This window comes from Typha angustifolia, chromosome 15, assembly GCF_048772165.1.
Source record: "Typha angustifolia cultivar Huaian chromosome 15, ASM4877216v1, whole genome shotgun sequence".
Classification (NCBI taxonomy): domain Eukaryota; kingdom Viridiplantae; phylum Streptophyta; class Magnoliopsida; order Poales; family Typhaceae; genus Typha; species Typha angustifolia.
The window spans coordinates 5,765,616-5,790,179 of record NC_133253.1 but is presented as its reverse complement, the minus strand read 5'-3'; the positions used below and the strand labels follow the sequence as shown (position 1 = coordinate 5,790,179).

At 38.2% G+C, this 24,564-nt stretch overlaps 5 protein-coding genes and 1 pseudogene across 9 annotated transcripts; 3 read left to right on the top strand and 3 right to left on the bottom strand.

The window, feature by feature from the left end:
• Positions 1-29: 29 nt before the first annotated feature.
• LOC140778358 (beta-fructofuranosidase, insoluble isoenzyme 7-like) lies at positions 30-3,097 on the bottom strand. The gene is made up of 7 exons (XM_073123030.1): positions 2,862-3,097; positions 2,692-2,700; positions 1,345-2,207; positions 1,042-1,200; positions 657-898; positions 441-534; positions 30-365 (listed from the first exon to the last, which is right to left on the bottom strand). Exons 1-7 carry the CDS (start codon positions 3,064-3,066, stop codon positions 156-158), a joined length of 1,782 nt encoding a protein of 593 aa, XP_072979131.1. The 5' UTR covers positions 3,067-3,097; the 3' UTR covers positions 30-155.
• Positions 3,098-4,254: 1,157 nt separating this feature from the next.
• Positions 4,255-8,604, top strand: LOC140779116 (65-kDa microtubule-associated protein 3-like). 5 transcript variants are annotated; one of them, XM_073124090.1, is made up of 13 exons: positions 4,255-4,383; positions 4,659-4,814; positions 5,161-5,367; positions 5,777-6,022; positions 6,135-6,344; positions 6,569-6,724; positions 6,831-6,987; positions 7,077-7,228; positions 7,308-7,395; positions 7,495-7,568; positions 7,666-7,740; positions 7,830-8,043; positions 8,204-8,604. In XM_073124090.1, the coding sequence occupies exons 2-13, from the start codon at positions 4,758-4,760 to the stop codon at positions 8,236-8,238; spliced, it is 1,671 nt and encodes a 556-aa protein (XP_072980191.1). In that variant the 5' UTR covers positions 4,255-4,383; positions 4,659-4,757; the 3' UTR covers positions 8,239-8,604. The 5 variants fall into 5 exon arrangements, with proteins under 5 accessions (XP_072980191.1, XP_072980193.1, XP_072980192.1 ...); XM_073124092.1 differs by having other exon boundaries at positions 8,124-8,604; XM_073124091.1 differs by having other exon boundaries at positions 5,786-6,022; positions 8,198-8,603.
• A 536-nt stretch (positions 8,605-9,140) lies between these two features.
• LOC140777326 (general transcription and DNA repair factor IIH subunit TFB4) lies at positions 9,141-14,346 on the top strand. Its single transcript, XM_073121363.1, has 11 exons — positions 9,141-9,254; positions 9,341-9,441; positions 9,530-9,797; positions 9,892-9,938; positions 10,891-10,928; positions 11,005-11,050; positions 11,881-11,934; positions 12,051-12,119; positions 12,346-12,422; positions 13,470-13,565; positions 13,879-14,346. The coding sequence occupies exons 1-11, from the start codon at positions 9,221-9,223 to the stop codon at positions 13,919-13,921; spliced, it is 873 nt and encodes a 290-aa protein (XP_072977464.1). The 5' UTR covers positions 9,141-9,220; the 3' UTR covers positions 13,922-14,346.
• Positions 14,347-14,491: 145 nt separating this feature from the next.
• Positions 14,492-17,237, top strand: LOC140777325 (terpene synthase 2, chloroplastic-like). Its single transcript, XM_073121362.1, has 5 exons — positions 14,492-15,862; positions 15,996-16,214; positions 16,298-16,436; positions 16,531-16,777; positions 16,903-17,237. The coding sequence occupies exons 1-4, from the start codon at positions 15,495-15,497 to the stop codon at positions 16,705-16,707; spliced, it is 903 nt and encodes a 300-aa protein (XP_072977463.1). The 5' UTR covers positions 14,492-15,494; the 3' UTR covers positions 16,708-16,777; positions 16,903-17,237.
• A 346-nt stretch (positions 17,238-17,583) lies between these two features.
• LOC140777327 (bax inhibitor 1-like) lies at positions 17,584-20,415 on the bottom strand. Its single transcript, XM_073121364.1, has 7 exons — positions 20,048-20,415; positions 19,576-19,719; positions 19,386-19,477; positions 18,135-18,321; positions 17,895-18,050; positions 17,742-17,791; positions 17,584-17,657 (listed from the first exon to the last, which is right to left on the bottom strand). The coding sequence occupies exons 1-7, from the start codon at positions 20,171-20,173 to the stop codon at positions 17,654-17,656; spliced, it is 759 nt and encodes a 252-aa protein (XP_072977465.1). The 5' UTR covers positions 20,174-20,415; the 3' UTR covers positions 17,584-17,653.
• Positions 20,416-20,749: 334 nt separating this feature from the next.
• LOC140779172 (L-gulonolactone oxidase 2-like) lies at positions 20,750-23,464 on the bottom strand (annotated as a pseudogene).
• Positions 23,465-24,564: the final 1,100 nt, after the last annotated feature.

Below are 24,564 nucleotides of genomic sequence, written 5' to 3'. Positions count from 1 at the left end.
TGCATAACTCATGATCAAGTGATGATAAGTATGGATTTAATCTTTTTTCTTTTTTTCTTTTTTTTTTTAAAAAGAAGAAGGATTGAATAGTCATTCAGCTCTTTTATTCTACATCTATAGCTGACGATGTGATTCACACTTTCTGCTTGACAAATCTATTTTGGCATTGCAAAATTCTCGTCCTCTCGATTTACGTGAGGTGTGGCCAATTCCCAGGCCGTGAGCTCTGGTACCTTCACTGCCTCATGTCCATTATTGAATGCATACAGAAAGGTGTTGGTTGTCAAGAGGTGTTCAGGGTAAACCCTAGCTATGATGCATGTCCTTCCTCCACCACCAAAGCTCTCTACAACCGAGTGATCAATCTGTTTCCAAAATTTAAATCCATCAGAAATTTATTCATACCAACAAGAAAAGAAATTGAAGAATTGTATACCCACCAAGGTCCTTAGAGATACTCTTCTATCCTTCTCTATGTCAATGCCCACAAAGCCTCCATATGTTGGTTTGTAGATTCCTGCTCTCGAAGAGGATCTGGTTTTGGAGTCACAAGTACAAAAATGTTGTTAAGCTTATATTGAATAACAATGAGTCCACATGAACTATAATTAGCTTATATAGCTGAATAGTTAGTAAAGTTCAATATGAAGGCTTACCTTCTCTGGTCAGAGCACATGAGTACCATGTGACTGTTGTTAGCTTTATAAACCCTGAAGAAGATAGCAGTGTGTTCCTCCAGGTCTTCAGAAGCCAAAACCAACAGCCCAAAAGGTCCTACTCCACCCTGAACAAAAGCTCCCCTTTCACCACAAAGCTTCTCAGGATCTAGCAACCAAGTAGGATCAAAAGGCTCTGCTCTCTCGAGGCTTGGAATTTCAAATTCAATTTCGATGTCAGCCTGTTTAAAAGTATCAAACAAACATGGCGAAACCAACATTAAAATAGGCAACAAAAAAAGAAAAGAAAAGAAAGAAAGAAAGAGCATACACTCCTTGAGATGATGTTACTGGAACATAAGATAGTAGATGATGAGAGAATTGCCTGTGAAGCCTTTATTCCTTCTATATCTTGCAGACCTCCTGCTTTGAGCTCCAGGTCATGCAAATGGACTTCTTCCCTTCTAAGAGATTCGATCTCTTCAATGGGCCACTGAACTAGTTGTTTTCCGTTGCTATCTAGCCAGATAGTCCTGGGAAATGACTGCAAATCCAAAAGAAGGTAAAAAGTTTAGCTTATTAGATCAAAATTATATGCTCAGAGCAGTTCCAATAGTTTACATGCTTTCATAATTGCAAGATGTATTCTTGGTTATGGACATTGCAAGATGGTTCATTAAACACTCACCATGATTCCTGCCCACCCTTTTTTGACAGCATCCGACGTGCTATCGGACTCGTTGGACCATGCCCACACCACCCTACGGTTCTTCTGTTTGTCGAAAAATGACTTGGAAGCATAGAAATTTCCATAATCCATCCTTGACAACACTCGGTAGTCGTCAATAACTGAGCTATCCTCCGGTACAAACATGTCCCTCCCTTCGTCGTATCTACCTAATATATAGTAGTCCTGTAATGTCCTCATCAGACTCACTTTCAATACATGCTTTGTGTTGTCAGCATTCACTGAAGTATCCAGGCCTTCTTTTCCTTTCAGAGATACTGGAAAAAAATCCGGGCACTCCCACATGCCTGAAATTTGCGAAAAATACAAGGGAGACTCTGCCCTCACCCAATGCACAAAATCCTTACTCCTATACAATAGTGCGGTTGCCATTTCTGCCACCAGGGCTGCAATTGTGATCCGCCAATGCCCGTCGTGGCCTAGCCAAGCAGTAGTAGGGTCTCGAAATTTAGTCACAATGAGGTCCTCATCGGGTAGGATTATTGGATTGTACTTGGGCTTTATCCATTCGCGTAGCAACGGGTCCGAATCATTCTTTGGGAATGCAATGTTTTGGACTTGTCGGTTCTCCGAATCGATCCCAGTGTAGAGGATAACTGGGCGGTCGCCTGGGAGGACGGTGATAGAGCCAGACCAGCAACCATTGATGTCGTAGGAATCAGTACGGTCAAGGGCGAGATCGAGTGACCGCCAATTTATCAGGTCGGTGGAGATTGAGTGAGCCCATGAAATGTTCCCCCAGAGTGCACTTTTGGGGTTGTGCTGGTAGAAGATATGGTAAATGCCATTATGATAGAGAGGCCCTGATTATGGTTATAGGTTTTTGCCCAATTCAAAAGTTAGTTACACAGAGGTAGGTAAAATGGATTAATATATATCTCCAAAATTATATCACTATTATTTAATATTTACCACTACCAAGATCCTATTTTATGTAGACCTAAATCCCATAACTTTATGCATTAATTATGCCTCTATATATTTTCGGATCATAAACTTTTTTCCCCTGCTTATGAAGTGAGTATCAATTTATGGATTTCCACTAAACATTCGCAAACTATGATTGTTTACAAGCAACCTATCAGAGCTTAAGTTGTGCCATCTTAATATTATTCAAGAAGAGCATTGTTACAAGCTGTATCAAATTTATCATCAAAGTACTTTTGATGATTAGAACTTTCTCTGTGTCAAGAAGGATAAAGAGAGGGAGAACTTGCCAAGGTCATATAATAGTGACTAAAGAGTGTACTGAAGAAGAAGAAAACAAAAACAAAGAAAGGCACATACCATTTGGATCTGCTTATGTTGAACATTTTTGCAATAGCCATGTTAATTAGTTTCCACCACCATAAGATGCCAATGAACAAAAAGTGGAAGCAAATCACAGCAGACAGTTAGAGAAGAAAGAGAAAGGCCGAGGACTAGCAAAATACAAGTGAGAGAGGATTAAGCCCTACCATTAAGCCAGTACTTGTGAGGTTGGAAGTGGTATGCAGTTCTATCTTGCCCTACCCCTTTTGAACACAACTCCACAGACTCTGGAAATGGAAGTGCAGCAGGAGAAGCATCCACATTAATCCTATCAAACACAAAGAATGAATAGAAAATGGTACAGGAGATCAGGGCAGAAGCCAAACTAAGTGGCCTATTTGATCTGGCCATGGCAATGAGAAGGGGAAAGAGAGTGTCTACTAACTATAAAAAGGCTGTACATTTAAAGAAGGAGAAAGAAGTACACTTCCTGCTTGTAAATTACCTATGAAACCTGCAGGTGAATTATTTTTTTGCTCTACAATGACTCAATTAGACTTTTCATTGGTCTTTTCTTATATTATCAGCTCATGGATGTCATAAGTGGCATGGATCCTCTATAACCTAGGTTGCAGGAATAGAAATTTAAATCCCACCCAGGAAGCTCCTAAGTTTCAAATCCCACCCCACCTTATATCGATTAAAGAAAAAGAAGTAGTCCAATAAAAATACCATTCAAAGACTAGAGTAGCCAATTTTAGGAGAATTCTCTTATACCTGTAGGCTGTGTATACGACCAGGATTAGAGAAGATCCTGCTCTCAGCTTGTGTGATTGGGTGCTGAATAGATGCTGAATCAGCAGTATGACAGAGGAAACTTTGCTGTATTGCTCTACAATTAGTATTTAATTAATGCATCTGAGTCTTAAGTTAATTATTATTTACTAATCTGCAATTATTATCTAATACGCACAAAAGAACTATTATTCTTTTAATGCTTATTTGAAGGGGAAATCTACTGAAGGAAATTAGGAACAAGACAAGTTGGTAAGTAGAGCCCAACTTTGAAGGGCACGGAAAGTCTATTAATTAGGACCTTGAAAATTATTTCGAAAGGGACCCAAAAATTAATCCAAATATATGGATGGCACGTCTTGAAGAAGAAAAGAATATTAGAAATTATATTGCTATGAGCGTGGATGCAAGTATGCAACAAGCAACCTTAGGTTTTCCTCTATTCATAAAATAGTACAAATTTACAAGGATAAAATATTTGATAAATACTAGTGTTTTAACACAAAATATTACGTGAGATGCCGACTAGCTAAATATAGTCTTGCTAACTACTGGGTTAAGTTATCTATGCTATTATAATATATAAATATTTTTTGCATATATACCCTTGTAAAATCTCTTATTTTTCACCTTTAACATTTGCATTTATATGTAGGATCTTTTTGCTTACTAATATTCGGAATTAAATTTTTAATACGGATATATATATATATATATATATATATATATATATATATATAATATGTGGACTATTTTACCCTTGTGTATTTGTTAGTCCTCTTCCTATATTTCCTATTTCCCAACGGTTCTCTCGCCCCGTCCTCCGCTCCACTCCCTCAAAACCATCGGTTTTCTTCTCCACCTTTTGCTTCTTCTCCTCGGCATACAATTTTTCTTCGTTCTTGATTCTGGAAGAAAGCCATCTAATATTTGGTTAGTCGTTCAAAAAACCTTTTGTAACGATTTAATCTTCTTCTCTTTTCTGTTCTTCTAGCTTATAGATAGTTCTGATGTTAGAATTCTCCTAATATGAACAAAGAGATGTATTTGATAATAGCGGTAGTATTTGTATAGGCAATGCCGCCTATGAGGATTGTCATTTCTAAATATTGTTTCATGTAATTGGATATGGCATTTCCATTGCATTATTTGCATGGATTGTGTTGTCAATAATGGTATACTTTTTATCATCATTTTGAATGATGCAGGGATGATTGTTTAGTTGTTTTCTTCTAATTCTCTGCAAATTGGCGAAATGGTCCTGTACGATTGAGAAGTAGCTGCAGTATTGTATCACCGATTTCTCGATGGACCAGATTTCGCAAATGGAAACGGCATGTGGATCGCTTTTATATGAGCTCAAGGTATTCTTTTTGTTCATACACCTATTATTCTCTTCATTGTTGTTATTGTGCTTCATTCTGAAAGAGAATTTTGAAATGAAAGAGGAGCATACTTAGTGAACATGGATCATAATAGTTCACACGAAGGGCTAATACGACATAAAAGGTAATACGTCTGGTGAAGAAATTGAGAAAGAGGATTTGTTCTGGAAATACTTGGATAAACTCTAATTTTACAAACAGATACCTGTTGGCTTGCCCAAGGATTCTATGCAGATTTCGCCTACCAACCATGTTTTAGAATTGTAACCCACAGAGTTATCATGGAGTTGAATGATCAATTTCGGATAATATTTCTGTATTGCAGATAATATGGGATGAAATTGGAGAATCAGACACTGAAAGGGATAAAGTTCTCCTTGAGCTAGAACAGGAGTGTCTGAATATTTATAGAAGAAAAGTTGACCAGGTAAACCAATATAGAGCTCAGCTACAGAAAGAAGTTGCTGATGCTGAAGCAGAGATTGTGGCCATATGTTCTGTAATTGGTGAGCCGCCGGCGCTTGTTCAGAAGGTGAGTCCTAATTATTGCTTTATTATGAATTTTAGCTGCTATAGTCAATTGCTATGGTAATTCTTAAAATATCAATAAAATTGTACTCTGGTATGTGTCAATCTACAGACTAAGCTTTAGATGACAAAGAATGATAAGCGGATGGATATAAAATGCGATCGTTTCTTACTTGTGTAAGACATGTTCACTTGTTTCTTATGCATAAATCTGTCTTCTTCTACAGCCGATGTTAGTTGATGTTCAACTAATCAAATATTAAAAAGCCTGTGTTGACTCTTTTCCTTTTATATTTTAAATACCACAAGTACTAAGATAGGAAGCAGAACTTTGTATACATAAGTTAGGGACACCAATGGACTACAAAACTAGTATTCAGGATTTTCCAATATGATTTTGGTTGCTTTACTAGAGCAATCAGAGCGCAGGAAGCTTAAAAGAAGAGCTTGGGCTGATCATTCCACTTCTAGAGGAGATGCAGAGAAAGAAAGAGAATAGAAGGAATCAATTTATTGATATTATGCAGCAGATACAGATCATATTACATGAGTTCAGGCCGACAGATGATTTTTCCAAGGTGGACATCGACGAGTCTGATCTATCCACAAGAAAGCTTGAAGACTTATATGGAAAGCTACAACTGCTTGAAAGAGAGAAGGTCAGAGCTCATATATTTGAAATCATTTTCCTTTTTAGGCTTTTCTAGTGAACCTTACCCCTGCTCAGAATACATTGTGCAACTTATTTTGCTTAAATTTGTCACTGCATAGGCAGATCGCTTGAAGCAAGTAACAAGCCACTTGAGTTCTTTGAATTCTCTATGTTTGGTGCTTGGCATAGATTTTGAGAATTTGGCTCAAGAAGGGTCTCTCGGACAATATGAAGATGAAGGATATAAAAATATCAGCGATGCTGCAATTCAAAAGTTGGCTTCTGAAATTCAGAGACTGAGGGAGGTTAAAATTAAAAGAATAGAGAAGGTAGGTAAAAGTGAACCATCTGCAGTTGGATACTTTTCCTTTATTGATTTGAGCTCATAAGCTAAGTAGGCTGCCACCAATCTGTTATTCCTACATTAACTCCCCAGTACCCGGACACAAGAAAGGATTGAATTCAGGCAGGGTCATGTAGCATTCATGCTTTGCCATTGAGTACCACCTTGGTGGTATTTGATACATTGTCTGATAAAGTTGTGCTTTGGCAGTTGCAAGATCTTGTGACTAGTATGTTGGAGCTCTGGAACCTGATGGATACACCACTAGAAGAGCAACAGATTTTCCAGAATATAACATGCAATATAGCTGCTTCAGAACATGAAATTGTAGATCCAAATGCTCTCTCAGTAGACTTCATAAAAAATGTGAGTGTGATACTCCATGTTCAAAGTTATTCCTTATATATTTTCTTCAGGGATACTTTTCTGGATTTAGATGGAAAGCTAAACATGTAGTGCCTCGGAAATGCAGATTGAGTCAGAAGTAATGAGGCTCGAAAAGCTAAAAACTAGCAAGATGAAAGATCTTGTTCTCAAGAAAAAGAACGAACTTGACGAGATTCTTATGCGAGCACATATGTTTGTAGATGCAGACGATGAGAATGAGTCCAGATTTGAAGCTGTTGAAGGTGGCAGAACTCTTCGACATTATTGCTGACAATGTCATTATGTACACTGTCAGCAGTTGGTTAATCTATTCTACACTTTTGGTTTGCAGGAACCACTGAACCCTCTTTAATTCTGGAACAGCTTGAATATCAAATTTCTGCTGCTAAAGAGGAGGAATTTAGCAGGAAAGAAATTCTTGAGAAGATGGAAAAATGGATTGCAGCATGTGAAGAAGAATTTTGGCTTGAAGAGTACAATAGAGTTGGACTTCTAACTATTCTTTCACTGGTTGCTGTTTTACTATTTTCTGCAAATACATTCTTATATTAGGTATCTTCAGGATGAGAATCGTTACAGTGCTGTAAAAGGCGCTCACCTTACATTGAAACGTGCTGAAAAAGCTCGTGCCATAGTCAGCAAAATCCCAGGTTCTTCCTTTGTACTATCCTCAGTTCACAGTTTTGGTGAGAGTAGGCTACACCTATGACCAAAATATAATCTTTAATTTTCTTGTTCATTTGGAGCAGCAATGGTGGACACCTTGGCTGCAAAAACTACAATGTGGGAGAAAGAAAGGGGCACTGATTTTGCATACGATGGCGTAAGCCTCCCTCTTTATGAGTATTTGTTCTTTCATTTACTCGGCAAATGAACCAAACAAGACTTTCTGTTCTCTTTCTTTTTATCAATACTTACAGGTCCGACTTTTATCAATCCTAGAAGAGTACACTAGTGTCAGGAAGGAGAAAGAACTGGAGAGGAAAAGACTGAGGGTATTACTATTATCAATTTATAATAACCATGTAAAATTAAAATGGTTAATGTTTCTAATTTAGTATTATGATGTGCCGCGACACTGCAGGAACAGAAGAGACTTCAGGGTCAGCTTGTACCAGAGCAAGAAACACCTTTTGGCTCCAAACCAGGCCCTTTGAAGAATGTGAAGAAGGTAACAAGAACTTTCTCTGGGAGTCATAGAAGAAAGCCATCTTTAGGAGCAAGAACTGATTCACTGCACTCAATAATCTCTCCACGCTTAGCAAGAAAGGTTGACGAAGAGCCTACGATATCCATTGGTTAGATTCCTTAAACCATTCATTGTGGTGATCTAGACTTATGAAGAAAAGAGCTATTAAATCCATTGCCTATTTAACAGACGAGCACGAATGCTTGTAGTTAGGAGCATCCTCAATGAAACAACAACGCAATGTAAAACTTTTGCTCCTTTAGTTTCAGATGAACAACAGGACATCAATGCCGTCGAAGACTGATTTCATCAATGGCAATGACGAGATTGTGACATCCAAAAGCCCAATGACAGAGCACATGGTATTCTCGCCAGTCTCAGTGTCTCAAACTTCAGAAAAAGAACGGAGCAAGGAAATAGGGTACTCCTTCCAAGAGAGAAGAGCTGGATTTGTCTCATCAAAAGCTTAACTTAAGCAGTTCAGAACTTCAGATCTTATACCAACACAATTTTGTGACCAGTAGTGTTTATTATACTTATAACTGATATATTCCTTAACTGTTATTGATTTAGAGTATACAAGAGTGAATATTATGACATATATTCTATTGAGATGTCAAGATGTGATAATTTGCTGAACCATTCAGCAGAATTTTTTTTTTAAAAAAGAAAAAACTCATTTTTGCAAATTTGAGTGGAGCTATTCAAGATCATGTTCTGGTTGGGTAGTAAAACAACCTCCTGAAACTACTATGATGAAAACACATGATTTATCTCTCGAACTATCTGAAACTAAACAACATAATAATATAACTTGATGTTGTTCATTGTGAGTTTTCCTCGGCTCCTCTTCTTCTTCTTCTTCTTCTTCTTCCCTTTTTTTTTTTTCCTTTTTTGTTTGTGATAAATGCTCTTTTCTAAACTAACAGTTTGTGCAGGTGAACACTTTGAAAATGTAATTTAGCCTAAGAAAAGAAAAACACTTAAAGAAAACATGGAAATTTTCTAAGGGTATTTGCACTTTTGCAGATGCTTCAGCACAATTCGAACCTACTCCTATAGATGTTTATGATCCATGGTTATCTTTGCTTGTATATGGAATACTCTTGTAACTCTTCCATCTTAAAATTTACTCCCTAATTTACATATACACTCTTCTCAACGAAAAAAAAAGTATGCAAATAAGGGACTTTAGAGGGGTGTACGAGCAAAATGTCCATCGTATAACTCGGCCTGTACTAGTTCTTCTCCACTCTCCCGGCAGCATCGCCTTCATCTCACTGCCCATGACCACCTCTTCCCAATCCAAGCTATACTCTGGTACGTACTAATCCTCTCTTTTTTTCCTTCCTGTCTCTGTCTCTGTCTCTCTCTAACCTCTTTCTCTCTCTACAAACCCTCCTCAGATGACGTCAGCCTCGTCGTTCTCCTCGTCGACATCAACCCCTTCTTCTGGGCCTCCTCCAATGGCGGCACCACCCTCCCCTTCTCTACCTTCCTCAACCAAGTAATTTTCCCTCTCTTTCTCTCTCTCTCTCTCTCTAAAAACGTTAGAGAATCCCATGACCTAACCTTCGAAGGACCGACCTTTATAGGTGATTCCTTTTATGAACTCGCTTCTCCTCCTCAACCAACTCAACCACGTTGTCCTCATCGCCACCGGAGTGTATTCTTGTAGCTATATCTATGACTCGGAGGAAGGTGGTGGTGGGGGGCACGTGCCCGCCGTGTGTTCCGAGATCCTCGGCAAGTTGGAGGAGTTCGTGGCTAAGGACGGGCGGCTCGGGAAGGGATCCGATAGGGTTTCTCCAGGTGGCGGCGTCGCTTCGTTGCTCTCTGGATCGCTTTCTCTCGCTCTGTGCTGTATCCTTGATGGGTATTTGTCACTAAAGTTAGCATCTTTATTTGCGGTTTTGAGATTTTGGGAGGTTTTGTTGGGTCTTTGATTGAGGTATAGATATACAAAGGGTTTTCCGATCTGGAGCTCGGCATCCACAACCCCGGGTGAGTGCTTATTCTGTTTATTTATCTTGATTTTTGTTTACTTGGGCTGATTGTTTGGGATTAATTCTTCTGATTTTCTGATCTAATGAATTAGAGGTATATTAGATAGCACTAAGGGGAATTAGGCTATTAGCTTGGTGTCACAGTCTTCAAGATGTTATGGATCTATCACTTTCATGGAAACATGAAGAGATATGTGACACTAGAGTTATTGCCTCTAGTAATAGTACTGCAGAGCTGTTGATTAGTTACTTCCATATGTTTATCTCATATGTACATTGAAAATTGTTCTGTCGAGCATTTGCATAATAAGTTTTGCAGAGAGTAAGTGTAAGATTTTCAGCTATAGATTGACAATACAATTTCAGTTTATCTGCAGAAGCTGTATATGTGTCAATACATCAATTAGGGAAGAAAATGATCAGATATGTTTTCCTCCTTTTATTTGTCTTGTGGACAAATTTCTTCATTAAGTTCACAGTTCTCTTATGCATCAAATCATTTACATACTATATGGTTCTATGTTATAAGATTTATGAGCTTTATGATACTAATTTTGATCTTATTTGATTTCTTGATTGGTTTCAGTTATGCCTTGAACATCTTTAGAGCAAAGTTCCTTGATAGTAGTTCTGCTAGGTTGAAGTAGCAAATTCTCTAGTGAAACTAATGATGTCAACTCTTAGCTGTTCTTGTTTACCAAAATATCAAATATCTCTCCCTTTCTTTAAGCTGCGTTTATGGTTTTCAGTCCTGTTTATGCATGTTGTAGGTCTTAGGATCACTAGCTTTGATGGCCTCTTTCAGTTAAGTAGATAAAATCTGTTGCAGTTTATATTGCATAGTAATCTCTTGTGTTCTTTGATATTCCTGACTCCCGAGAATGACTTGTGTGCTATTTCACATTCACTGTGTTCTACATTATTGCTGATATACTAACATCAGGAGACAGATTGTTTGCCTGCAGGGTTCTCCAGATGGACCTGAACAGTATGTATATAGTGCTTTACTCAATTCAGCTATGACTTTTCATCTTGACTTCAACCATGTGAAGGTGAATGTGCAGATATGTGGCTGTAATGAATGCGATATTTTCAGCGCAGCGCTCCATGGTATCCTCTAGGAAGATATAAAACTTTCTTATGATCTTAATATTGGAATTTGTGAGTCCTTTTTATTGTTATCATGGTGATCAAAGATGACATAAGTAATATACAAGGACCTTCAGAAAGGTGGATTCAGTTATTTGCTTGTATTCAGAACTTAGATGAATCTGTGCTTGACATATGTTATCTTGCCTTACAAATATCAAATTTCTGATAGTATTATACATGGGCAGAAGTGACTACTGCAAGGTATGATAAGTACATTTAGAATAATTCTGTTTTGGGGTTGTGCTTTGGCATAGAAGCATTTTGACTGACCACTGTGCTTATTAGCCTTCCAATATTTACGAGTGCATAGAAAAATAGCAAAGAATATTGAATACTAGTCTGAATTATCTGTGTAGATGCTATCAGTTTGGGACATACTATTGAGGTCATGCTTGTAGATTTAGCTTGGCTTTCTTTTGACAATGTTCGGCCCATGATAATTGGTGTCTTATATTCTGTATACCATCACTAGGGTATACTATGCCACATACTAGCATGAGTGTGTACCACAGAAAGTAAATCTTTGATTGCAGGTTGTGTGCACGATCGGTGATGACATTAGACTATTAGAGACCAATGTGCCATGATTTTGGTGACATTTTTGTATCAAATTTGAAATTTCATAGGAGACAACTACTACTTCCTGTCTCTAACTTGAACCTGCTAGTGATACATCATTTTACATAGTTTTCTTTTTTTTTTGAAATGGTCAGAGATTTTGTTTATGACCTCTATTGCATGGAATTTTAATGCTGCTTAAATTATTCCTAAATTCAATGCTCTCTTAGGTTCCTATTGATTCGTGCATTGTGGGAATCCAACACTCTGCCTTCTTGCAACAGGTGATGTGTTGTGAGATTTTGATGATCATTTGAAGAACTTTGATATTTGTTACGAGTTCTTGTTGTCTTGTCTCTCGTCTTTCCGCTGATGAATATCTTAGTAAATTAATTTGCAGGCTTCATATATAACTGGTGGAGTTTATCTGAAGCCCCAACTGCTAGATGGTCTATTTCAGTACCTTGCAGTAAGTTATTTTTTATTTTCATCTATTAGACACAGTTCCTTTGTATCAAGTACAAAGAATATGTAACCCCAAGTTAGGGCGTTAGAACCTGTCCTTTTAGAGTATGTTGAAGATTTAACTGATCCTCTCTTTCAGTAGGTAACCCATGGCCTCCTCTCCCCTCTGCATCAAAGGTTATTGCTTATATTATAAGCTATTATCTTTTGATCTTTCATGAAATCTGCAGGCTGTGTTTGCAACAGATTTACAGTCAAGAAGCTTTTTGCGACTCCCTAAACCTGTAGGAGTGGATTTTCGTGCCTCGTATGTGTTCTCCACTTATTCACATTCTAGATCCAGCTTAAGCATGTTAACTATTTTGTAATCAAGAAATCAGTGTTAAGTTATTGAAACATTATATATCAGTGTATGCTCATTAAATGTTTCTTGAATATTACATCATGATAGACTTCCGTTAGTTACATTACTTATTTTCATGTGCTAAGTTCAAACCATGAAAATAGCACAAGAAATCATTTCTAACTATTTCACTTCTTATTAACATGTGATGCAAAATATAGGTGCCACTGGCAATGCACAGTGCCAGCGTTTTGTCGGCTTGCCACATTGAACGATTTATGCTGGTTGTCAATTTATCATGCCATGCCTTTATGGAGATGGTGTCATGCTGGTTGTTTTATTGTATCACTAGTTGGCACATTCCAGCATATGATTTAGTGGGAAAATTAATAATAGGACTATATGACTCATATTTCACATAAAAAAAGTAGGGAAAATGAGATGTACTAAGTTTCAGCTTTTAAGATATGCATGAGGTGGTCTGATGACAAAATACATAAAAGGAAAAAAAGAGAGGAAAAAAAGACAAAACAGTTGTAATCTAGGTAGCTCTGCTGATCCTCCATTATAGTTCTATAGGAGAGGCTTGTAGTCCTCACGGGAAATGTAATGCCACATACCTCACATAATTAAAGTCATATCACTGTGAGCGAAATCCATGCTGATGAGACAACAGAGATCATGAACTCATCATATATTAGGATTGTCTATCATTTTTGCCTCTGTTATATTGAATAACAACACAGACCAAAAGGAGCAGAGGAATCTATCCACGACTTATATGAATGAACACATAATCATGCATCTCTATGATCAATGCATGCCACAAGATAGTGTTTTCTGGCAATTTCTGCATAAGTCATTGCTATCTAAATATTTGCATACTTGAATATACACATGTATAGGTGGTGTTCTTCATTGAACTAGTTACATATTTATACATATGTATTTAACAGATATAATTAAATTGTATATTCTAACTTATATATCTGATTATTGTGGTCCTTGCAGATGTTTCTGCCACAAAAAGACAATTGACATGGGATACGTATGTTCAGTTTGCTTGTCAATATTCTGCAAGCATCACAAGAAGTGTTCCACCTGTGGGTGAGTATTATCTTTCTTTTTTTTGCGACAGCTTTTTAAGTATCAAATGAAACTTGAATCTCATTTGCCCTAAGTTCTTTCTTCATGCAAGTCACATTAGATTTTGTAGTCTATTGTTGATGTACTATGTTAAGACTTAATCATGACATTTTAGATTGAATTGTCTCGAGACATCCAATATTCAGATGCAGGTTCTTTTGAAATATTTTGATACAGCAATGAAACAAGATCGAATTGTCTCCATGGAGGCAATTCCAGCATTCCTTTGTTTGTATTATATTTTGGCACATTAATGATTCAGTTTTGATTGCAGGTCAGAATATCCAGCATCAGATCAAAAGCAGAAAGAGGCTTAACAAGTGCTAGTCCAGTTCACAAGGGACACACAACTGACTCAAGAGTTTTGCAGTTTTCCATCTTTTAGGAAGCAGAGTGGCTTGTGGAGTGGTGAATTTGAAAGGACCTCTGTCCTCCCATGACATAAAAACATAACAAAGTGAGCAAAAAAACTCGATGATGCCCAGGGAAGTATTCTAAAGTGAAATTCTGTGGTGGAGCAAAGGGCGGTAACCAACCGGTAGGGATTATTTAGGGAGACAAAGAGCAAGGTATTTGAGCTAAACTTCCAAAGGGAGATAGTTATCCCAGTTTTCTTCGTTTAAGTACAAATTATACAGTTCTGGATGTTTTCATTTTCAGAGTGAGGATATATTTGGCTTCACTTATATCACATTTTTGCCTTCCTTTTTTTTCTTTGTATATTTTTGGGATTTCATCTCTACTCTTGGGTTTTTGATAATATGCATCATTGGTGCTTGCCGTTTTTCGGACAAATTGGATGGAAATATTTTTGCAGTAAACTCGGTTAGTCAACACATGCGAAGGTCTTCTGTTATTCATTTTCAAGCTATTAAACGCATACTTCGTTATGTTAAAGGCACACTTCAGTTTGGTCTTTTTCGTCTCTCCATCAATCCCGTAGCCTGCTCCGATGCGGATTGGGTGGGTTGCTCAGACACCACCAGACGATGGACATCAGTATCATGGAGCACCAAGAAACAACCTACTGTCTCACACTCCAGTTGTGAAACTGAATGTCGAGCCCTAGAACTCACACTGCTGCAGAAGTTAAATGGCTATCACATCTCCTATGTGATCTTCAAGTCTCCTCTCTTAAAGTGTCCATTAATGTAACGTGATAACAAAAGTGCCGTCTTTTTATGCATGAATCCGGAGTCTCACAAAAGGTCCAAACACATATCGATTTGTTCACAAGGAGTAATTACTTCACCCACGCTTCACTTGATGGGGTAATAGTATATCTGTCATGAGATAAAGGCTTTTTGTTACTTGTTTTTAGTTGGTTTTAGTTTGTCGTTGGCAACTTATTGTTACAGTAAGTCGTTTTGTTGAATATTAGACAAACTCCATCCAATTAGGTGCGGTGGTTTCTCAAACATTCTCAACTCTTTCCTCAATGAAAACGTGTGCAGAATATCTCACTAGTAAAAGTTTTTCTTTTATCATTCATGAGTTCAAATATTAGATATGAGTTGCACAAAGGGTCAGCACTTTTTAGATACAAAGACATTTAAACTCTACTAAATTTTTATCGAATTTTTAACCGTTTAGTCTAGGCTTCGAGCCATATATATCGCTGAATAATTACTTTAAATTAAACGCTGTCGAGATCTATTCTAAACCGTTATTCTTCTAAGTTAACCACACTGCGAGTCATCAATCGAATCTAGTCAAGTTACTACGTCTCCTCTACCGGTGAGTGCTTCTCATCTCAAGCTTATATCATTTTATCATGGATGGATTTTAATCACCTTATTTTGGTCTCTCCTTTTTTTTTTTCCATCATAGTGTAGAGGCATTACTAATAGTTACTTGTGGGTGTATATATATATATATATATATTCAGACATGCTTGGCAATTTCATCGATGAGACAGGCGAATTCAGGTTATCCCTTAGCAAAGATATTAGAGGGATGCTGAGCTTACATGAGGCATCATATTTAAATACAGGAGAGGAAATTCTTTACAAGGCAAAGGAATTCTCAGGCAAACACCTGAAGTCTTGTATAAGTAACTCGGAACCTAATCTTGCGAGATTAATAACGGGAGCTTTGGAACATCCATATCATATCAGCTTGCAACAATATAAAGCTAGACACTACCTTAGCTATCGCCAAAAGTTACTTGGAGGAAATGGTGCTATAGAAGAACTAGCAGTGATGGATTTCAGTCGGAGTGAACAATTGTATCTAAAGGAACTCAAAGAATTTACCAAGTAAAGTTTCAATTACTCTCAATAAGTTTTGTCTGTGTATAGTTTGAAAGATCGTTCTTTATTTGGGCAAGAATTTTTTTTTAGTTACTCAGTTGATCTTCTTCTTTGTGTTTATTTTTTATTTTTTTGGTAGTTGGTGGAGGAGATTGGGCTTAGCTCAAAACCGAGAGCTTGCTCGAAATCAAGTACTGAAATGGTATTCCTGGTCCACGACTATCCTTCAAGGTCCACATTTCTCCAAGTATAGAGTGCAAATGGCAAAAGTAGTAACTTTTATATACATACTTGATGATATTTATGATGTTGTGGGATCACTAGATGAACTTCCCCTCTTCACAGAGGCCATCAACAAGTAAGAAATGTCATTCTTGCATAAAAATTAAGTTAATACTTAGTAAGACAACACTGTCCTGACATACATAATTTCTTGCACAGATGGGAGCATCCGAGTAATAATTCACTTCCAGACTACATGAGAATGTGCTACGCGGCTTTACATGATACCACAAATGAGATTGCAAATATAATCACCAAGGAACATGGATGGAACCCCATAGATTCTTTGAAAAGAGTGGTAAGATTTATCAGATAAAAATTATCTTTATAACTAATATATACTTAGCTTGATTTTATCTAAAAATCTTACATATAACTCTTAACCTCTGTAGTGGGCAGCATTATGCAATTCATTCATGGTAGAAGCAAAATGGTTTGCGGCGAAGCACATACCGACGACAGATGATTACCTTAAAAATGGCACGATCAGCACAGGCGCACGTCATCGGAGTGCACTTATTCTTTCTATTAGGGCAAGAAATAACGAACAAGACCGTAGATTTTATTGAGAGTTACCCTAGCATAATTTCATCCCCTGGAACAATTTTAAGGCTCTGGGATGATCTTGGAAGTGCTAAGGTAATTTTTATGTTATTAAGTTTTCGAAAAGTGTTATGTTGCTATCTGAAAGAGATAGGATAGGATAGGATAGAATAGATTAACACTTCCGTTAATCATATCTGGGTCATTTGTTCATATTTCAGGATGAGAACCAGGAAGGATTTGATGGTTCATATGTAGAATGCTACATGAAAGAGCACCCTCAATGTTTTGTCGATGATGCAAGAGCGCATGTCATGGATTTGATATCTAAAACATGGGAGACACTCAACAAAGAATGCTTCTCTTCAAGATCTTTATCACCCTATTTTATTGAATCAACTTTCAATTGTGCAAGGATGGTCAAAGTCATGTATTCTTATGATGAGCAGAAGAAGCTCCCCTTGCTTGAGGAGTACAAAAACACGTTTCTTTTCGGAAGAAATTAAGTAAGAAGCTGAATATATGTAAAGGAACTATCAAAATGGGTTGACATGAATCCCAAGTCTATCACTTCTAGTTCTGTACATTGTTCTTGGTTACATGCAAGTAAAATAATACAGCGGAAGCTTATGACATCATATGATTGAACGAAATGCCTTTTGAGACAATTATGCAACAACAGATGCTCACTTGGACAATACACATAATTCAGCTGCATGTGGCAATTATAAAAGTAATGTTTCCACCCAATGCACAATTTTCCCGAGAGTTAATAAGAATCGTAGTATCAAAGGCCACAGCAACCCTTTATTAGTAGAGAAAAACTAGAGCATCCCGAAAAGCACATCATGAGGATTTTGCTGCCCCAAGAAAAATAATCCTGAAATGGAACTCCTTGCTGCTGCTATTGAAGTACACAATCTTTACTACCCAGGAGTGCGACAACAGTTGTATCACGAACAATGCGAGAAGTTAACTACAAAAGCATATACAGCTCACTTTCAAATAAAACATAAGAAATTTAGAAGCAACTTTTATTATCCAAAGTCGGGAGTTTTACGATCTCTTCTTCCTTTTCTTCTCTTCAGATTTGTCAGATGCATTCTTCAGCTGCAACAAAAAACTTAGTATTGTTACTACCTAACGGAAAGGTTTAGTAACCGACATGCAAACAGTAAAACCCTTGATTAAGAGAGCTTAACAGTTTCTTTACCATGATAATGAGAATGCGAACAAGAACTGCCACAAAGTCTGTGAAGAGGGTCAAGGCATGTTTCACATAGTCCAGGTCCCCGCAGTGGGCTCTCTCAATGATCTCTTGGGTGTCGAACACCATATATCCCAGGAATATCAGTAACCCAAAATAAAGCTGCCAGAAAGATTTGACATCAAATCGGACACTATCGAGAAAAGTTACAGCTCTTGCAGGCAATTATTAATACTGGTAGCTTACCTCAACCTTGAAGGTTGCAGTAGAGTGTCCAAAGATGGAAGCAGCAAACTGCAGCCATAGGAGGATCGAAAGACCAGAAGAGAGCAGACCACCCAAATAGAGGTACTCTCTGCGCCTGGCTACGATGGCAGCAGCTGAGAAACATCCAAATGCGAGAGCAGTCCCAACAAATGCAGTTAGAAGTATACTGCATGTCACATGCACCAAAAAACAAAATCAGTGACAGTAAAGATGAAACTTGTTTCTTGTATCGTATTAAGTTGTAAATTCAACAGTGACAAACTAAAGAAATAACAATAAGATGACACCGAAAAGACATGGCAGACCTGTTTTCTTGATCATGAACTCAGCAACAAGAATCCCTAAATGTTCATATACACTATTAAACCATCTGAATTAAAAATGCTTTATATGCAGTTTCGTTCCTTCCCTAGTGGGCAGTTTTGAGGTAAATATTTAATCATTTCTAATTTTCTACAACAAAATTTACCAGAACTGATTGAACAAACGTTAAGATAGTTGCCGTGTGTTACATGAATTTAAATAATTATTGCAAAACTACGACGCATGCTCCAGTACTCCAGTAGTAAACCAAAAACAGATAGTATTACTTGTGTATATGTTGTTTGGATAATTTGTAGAAGAAAATCTTAATTTCTTATAGGACAAGCACCAGCAACTTGGATAAGAAAATCGTTCTTCTTGATAAGGTATACCAAAACTCAGTTTCATAATCTGATCCATCAAATATCTTGTTATCTATGTGGATGGCAGACACGCGTGATCTCCTCTAACAGTTTATTGATCTTAATTATCTTTGAGAGAGTGCCAAATTTTCAAACCATCAAGCCACTGAGGGTGATTTCATTATGAATCCATGGGTAGCGATAGACTAGTAGGGCAAAGCTGCTTCCGAGGATGTTCACAACCAACTAACTGCATATGCATTAAATTCCCCTTCTCAGCTTAAGGACTGAATGTAGTGTAAGATTTATGTCCAACCACTAAGCACGATTTGATTAATCAACAAGCTTCCTAACCTAGGTTTGCCAAAAGATTAGCAATGCAAAAAACAAAGACTGCAAAAAGTAGCTAATTTTGTAATACACGTATGTATATTGCTATACACATTGTAATTCCCCTCAACCTAGTCAGAATAGCATTGATAACTAACACGTTTGCACACAACACCCAAGTTATGCACAACTGATTAATAAGCAACATATTGCAAAAGGGAACCAACTCAATTACCTTGGGTCGAAATCAATCGCTAGCTTAATCAGGGGCCCTACAGAAGCCCCTTCAAAGAGGGCAGCTGCCATCAGCAGACCGAACCTTTTCCTCTGATCAATAAACAATACGCAAAACATAGCTCATAAAGATTCCAACAAGAAGGAATTAGAAGGAAATACGAGCAACCTGAAACAAAAGGAGAGCAGACCTCTTCATAAGTAGGGACAGAAAATAACCACGCGATGCTTCCGAAACATCCAAGCATGGTCAATAATCCACCGATGTTCCACAGTATGTGCAGATAGGCTCCCACAGCAGACGCCGCCAGAGCACAGCATAGTGTCAGGTAAACCTGCACGTAAGAAGCATCTTACAATGTGAACTAATTTATATCTCAACGGAGAGAATAGCAGAGAGGAGAAAAGAAGTCATTATTGATACAATTCGATCTATTTTATAACGACCTTCACGTACGACCCTATCGATGGATCCAGAGCTATAGAAATTTAACACACAAAGAAAAAGACAACGAATCTCGATTCAGCAATATATCAATCTTCCAAGAAAACTACATCAACAATTGGCGAACCCTCGGCGCAATCGAGACCTTAAATCCCCAAAATTAGATCACACGACGAGAAGAAAAAAAAAAACCCAAAAGCAAAATCAGGAAACCCTACCAGCTTGAGATGGCTTTGGACTGTGGGCGAGATCTGCCTGAAGTTTTTAAGCGATTCGTAGCTCCAAGTAGATGCGAAGGAGGACTGGGATTGGAAGGAGGACTGGGATTGGAAGAAGGAATCCATCTCTTCGATCGAGAGAAGAGCGATAGAGGAAGAGACGACGACGAACGAGCGCAAGAAGTTAACAAAGAGGGCGATTGCGATCGAGAGGAAAGAGAGGCGAAGACTCGGATGAGTTGCCTTGGGATTTAAGTAGGCGACGTTGGCGACAAGCTCGAAAGTTCCTCTCTCGATTCTCGAAGGGTCGTCTGATACAATGACTCGCGGGTGCAGTTTGTGGAAGAAGAAAGCCTTAATGTCTAACACGTGGCAAGAAGAATGCTCTAGATTGGTCTGGAACTCTGGATGCATATCTATAAAGACTGTGACCAATTTTGGTGGTTCGGATTTTGGAGACCGGAAGTTCCTCCAAACTGTAGGCGGCCAACGACTTCCTGCCCACGAATTTGAGTATTTTACTGGCCGCTCTCGTAAAATTTTTGATTCATTAGATAATAAGTTTCGGGTCGTTTATGTGTATTTTACTTGCAACGTTTTTCTAAAGAGACCTCCTCCATTTATATCTATATAGATAATATATATATATATATATATATTCCGAAGAAAATTAACTTCTAACATACAACATTCGGCATTTAATACTACTACTTAGTTACCTATATATGTGCACACCCTAGCTTCCCTGTATACTTTACCAGGCCTACAGAAATAACCCTTACTAGGGGCACAATGTATATCCTCTGAGCAAATACAAAGCCCCTCCAGGGCACAACCCTCCCGGAATATGCTTGTTCTTCCTTGTATTCCAAGAACTTGATCCGTCCACTCACTTGAGAACAATCCTTCGGGGTCGTAGGCTTCTTTCACTTTTAAAAATTCTTTGGCTTTCGCATACTTTCGGATCACACCATCGAATGCGATATTTCGATTTTTACCCCAGTGGGGAAGGCCGTCGTACTTAAATAGTGCCATTTGTTCAACCTCTTCGAGGATGTCCTCGTAGAGCCTTGGAGTCATCGGGTCGTGGCTCCGATAATAAGTTATGTCAAAGTCCACCACATCATATTGCTTGCCGAGGTATGCAGTAGAAGCTTTGACATAGCGCATGAGGAAGCCATCGTAGAGCTCGGTGCCGCACAGAGCTCTAGGGTTTAAGTCCCTGAGCTTTTGGATATCAAGGATGAAGTGTTTGACTCTAGACAATGCAATGCTAATTGTTGTTTGGTGGAAGAATTCTCCGTGGACTCTTGGATCCCAGGGACAAGCCGTGAGAAGAGCATCTTCCGGGCCATAGATGCAGCTCCCAGAGGACTGCATGCGATTTTGATTGCCGACCACCGGATACCCCGTGAACAACAATCCATTATTCCTCAACCCATATCCATAGATAGCAAGCACCGATCTTATGACCTTTGAGTTTACACACTTCACAACAGCTCTGCCTGTGGCTTCAAGGATCTCCTCTTCATGTTATAGCAAGAGGAATATAGTTAGTTATACAACATGGTAGATCAGAACGACTAGGTTTGTGGAAGTCTTGAGTTCAAGCCTACCTGCCACTCGAGTGACTCCTACAGCCAGTGTTGGGATGGTTTGGAAGCCGATGAAATCGTTGACTCCATCGCCAGATTCGTTGATAGGAACACGGTCGTCGATCCGATAGACGACCTTGCGGTGGCTGGGAAACCAAGCCAAGTCGGCAAATTCATGGAGGCTGCCGAAGGTGGCTGCTTGCTCTGATATGTCCGAGTCGTCACGAGTTGAGAAGGTAATTGAACGCTTGAAGAGCGGCTGCAATGCTAATGTGATCTAAAACCATAATAAAAAGAGTAGATTGGTTCAATACCTACCAATTTTAACTTATTGATAAATTCTACTAAAAATATCACAGTCAAATCAAAAGATGACAGGGACATTACAACAAGAGTGTTTCTTCCATGCCATAGAGTTAATTTTTTATCAATCAGTTTGATGAAGATCTAACGGTTAAGATCTTTAAGGGTATAATAGGAATGAAAAATATTACCGGTTCAGTAGGTAATTTTTTTTAGATATATAATCTTGCACATTATTTTTTGATAATTATATTATCTTAATATTTTATCAAGTAAAAGACATATATATCATTAACTGAGAGTAATGTATATATATCAAAATAAGGGTATTCATGTCTTTTATATCTCCTATTAGTTTAAGATTAATTTAAATTAAATTTTAATAGATAGAGATAGAGAATTATATTTACATTGAAGTTTATCTCTAAATAATCAAATTTAAATTATTTAATATTAAATAATATTTTCTATAATTAAGGCATAATTATATTTAAGAGAGAAATCTTAACAGAAGAAAAAAATATGTAGAGCGCTTCTTCTGTACCGTAAAGTTAATTATTTATCAATCAGTTTGATGAAGATATAATAGTTAAGATCTTCAAGGGTATAATAAAAAAATTGAAAAGTTAGGCACACGTAATTAAATATTCTTAACTAATATACTCTTTTTCTTACGTAATGTGGTTTTGCAACCGATACTGAGAAACCGGTACCGGATATGAAAACTGGCTATTATAGCCGTTGAATTAATATTATAATTTTTAAAGGTGCATTGAAATATTTGCCTTTTAATAATGTAGAAGTGTCTGTGCACTTTGTGTCAGATGGAAGAGTTGTATTAAGTTTACATCCTAATTAAGATTAATAAAGACGGTATTCTCTACTCTAAACTCTCTTGTTATACATATATTTTTTATTAGGACACGCACAGGATCGATCACCTGAGAAATAATTCCGAGGACTCCCAGAGAAACCTTAGCAGCGTCCATGTCAGGATGGTTAGCATCCAGCTCCCGAACCTTGGTGTAGCCTTCTGCCGCCGTCGCCGGCGTGACAATCCTAAGCCCGACGACTTGCTCATGCACAGCACTTCCTTTCCATCCTTCAATATCACCCCACTCTCTACCGTGATCTCCTTCTTCGTTTTATCTACGTTGATGATATGATTTAGGTGTCGGGTACTCACGAGAAGTCCCTTGTCCCCTCCGGGGCAAGCTAGCTTTGGTATGCTATGCGAGTATCTCGTCGACGGTTTCATCTTCCTTTTAAGAGCAGTCGCATTGGCAACTGCCTCAGTGAGCTCCTGCTCGGAGGTAGGATAGACAATATCGGCAGCGCGGCACGTGGAGCGGTCGGGGAAGATGCCATAAGCGTTCGTGATGACACAGTCAGTCAAACCCAACGAACAGCTTACCGGATCCTTTGGAGGGGTAGAGGCTGCAAAATGAAGGTATTGGAGGCAACATAGTAGGAGAAGGGAGCCCTTCGCTCTGAGACTCTGCATGTTGTCGTCAGGGAATGTTTTTCTAACGTGGGATGGGGGAGTAGGGGAGGTGTGCCATCCATATAGAAGTATAGTACACGTACATTATTTAACTTTATTATCTTATCCTGTCACAAGCACATGGATGAAAACGATTGCTCCACGGGGTGATTAATGCCTTCCTTCCCTCACACTGTTCACACCCTTTTTTTTTATTATTATCTATCATTTAGTAAATTAGTAGTAGGGGTGGAAACGGGTCAGGATCGGTTCTGTATGTGAGGTTCGCCACAAATGGTTTTCTTTAACCGTCTTACTATCTGTTAAATTTAAATTTTATTATTCTATGCAAATACAAATAATATGGATTAAAAATAATCCGAATCATTATTTATATACTCATACCGTTTAAAATATTATAAAAATAATCATACGAAAGACATTTTAGACTTTTGGAGTGAACTTAGGGGTGGCAAAAATTGACTCGATTCGATAATCCTACATGATAACCCAACTGTTAATCGAATTTGGATTTAGTCTAATCGAATTTAGATCATAAACAGGTAAACCAACCTAACCCGATTATTAATCGGATCGTACTCGAGTTTATACCTCTGATCTGCTTGACCCGTTTAACTTGTTTTAAGTAAACGGGTCGTGTGTGTGTGTATATATATATATAACATTTTTTAACCCTAACACCCATCACCTGTGACTAAATTCCCAATCCCTAACTCCAGTCATCACCCCTTACCCATGCCCATTGCCCGATCTGCCAATCACACTGCGCCGCCGTCGACCGTCGCCCCTTAGGCCTTTACCACCCCTCACTCCTCATTATTGACGGCCTCCCTTACCCCGATCTCCTCACGCAGCGTCCCTTACCCTGATATCCTCATACCAGCATCCCTTACCCCTTACTCAGTCACCAGATCTCACTCCAAACTCCTCACTCCTCGCACCGAGTAACGCCATCGTTAGATCTCCTCACTCCTCATGCCGCCTAAGCTCCTCACGTCGCTGAATCTCCGCACAACACCGAGTAACATCGTCGAATTCACTTCGCATGCCGATCACACCGTCGGATCTCCTCACAGCGAGTATGAAGAAATTCTTGCATCTATTATTTACTATTT

Coding starts and splice junctions, on each gene's coding strand:
- LOC140777325 (XM_073121362.1), top strand. CDS start 15,495: ATGCTTGGCAATTTCATCGATGAGACAGGCGAATTCAGGTTATCCCTT. Junction 15,863..15,995: donor GAACTCAAAGAATTTACCAA/GTAAAGTTTCAA, acceptor TTTTTTTGGTAG/TTGGTGGAGGAGATTGGGCT. Junction 16,437..16,530: donor TAGATTCTTTGAAAAGAGTG/GTAAGATTTATC, acceptor TAACCTCTGTAG/TGGGCAGCATTATGCAATTC.
- LOC140778358 (XM_073123030.1), bottom strand. CDS start 3,066: ATGGCCAGATCAAATAGGCCACTTAGTTTGGCTTCTGCCCTGATCTCC. Junction 1,201..1,344: donor AAGGGTGGGCAGGAATCATG/GTGAGTGTTTAA, acceptor TTGGATTTGCAG/TCATTTCCCAGGACTATCTG. Junction 366..440: donor GAGTATCTCTAAGGACCTTG/GTGGGTATACAA, acceptor TTTTGGAAACAG/ATTGATCACTCGGTTGTAGA.
- LOC140777327 (XM_073121364.1), bottom strand. CDS start 20,173: ATGGATTCCTTCTTCCAATCCCAGTCCTCCTTCCAATCCCAGTCCTCC. Junction 18,051..18,134: donor CTGCAACCTTCAAGGTTGAG/GTAAGCTACCAG, acceptor TCTTTCTGGCAG/CTTTATTTTGGGTTACTGAT. Junction 17,792..17,894: donor TTCGCATTCTCATTATCATG/GTAAAGAAACTG, acceptor TTTTTGTTGCAG/CTGAAGAATGCATCTGACAA.
- LOC140779116 (XM_073124089.1), top strand. CDS start 4,758: ATGGACCAGATTTCGCAAATGGAAACGGCATGTGGATCGCTTTTATAT. Junction 7,229..7,307: donor GGCTTGAAGAGTACAATAGA/GTTGGACTTCTA, acceptor AGGTATCTTCAG/GATGAGAATCGTTACAGTGC. Junction 7,569..7,665: donor CTGATTTTGCATACGATGGC/GTAAGCCTCCCT, acceptor CAATACTTACAG/GTCCGACTTTTATCAATCCT.
- LOC140777326 (XM_073121363.1), top strand. CDS start 9,221: ATGACCACCTCTTCCCAATCCAAGCTATACTCTG. Junction 9,798..9,891: donor GCTTTCTCTCGCTCTGTGCT/GTATCCTTGATG, acceptor ATTGAGGTATAG/ATATACAAAGGGTTTTCCGA. Junction 9,939..10,890: donor CTCGGCATCCACAACCCCGG/GTGAGTGCTTAT, acceptor ATCAGGAGACAG/ATTGTTTGCCTGCAGGGTTC.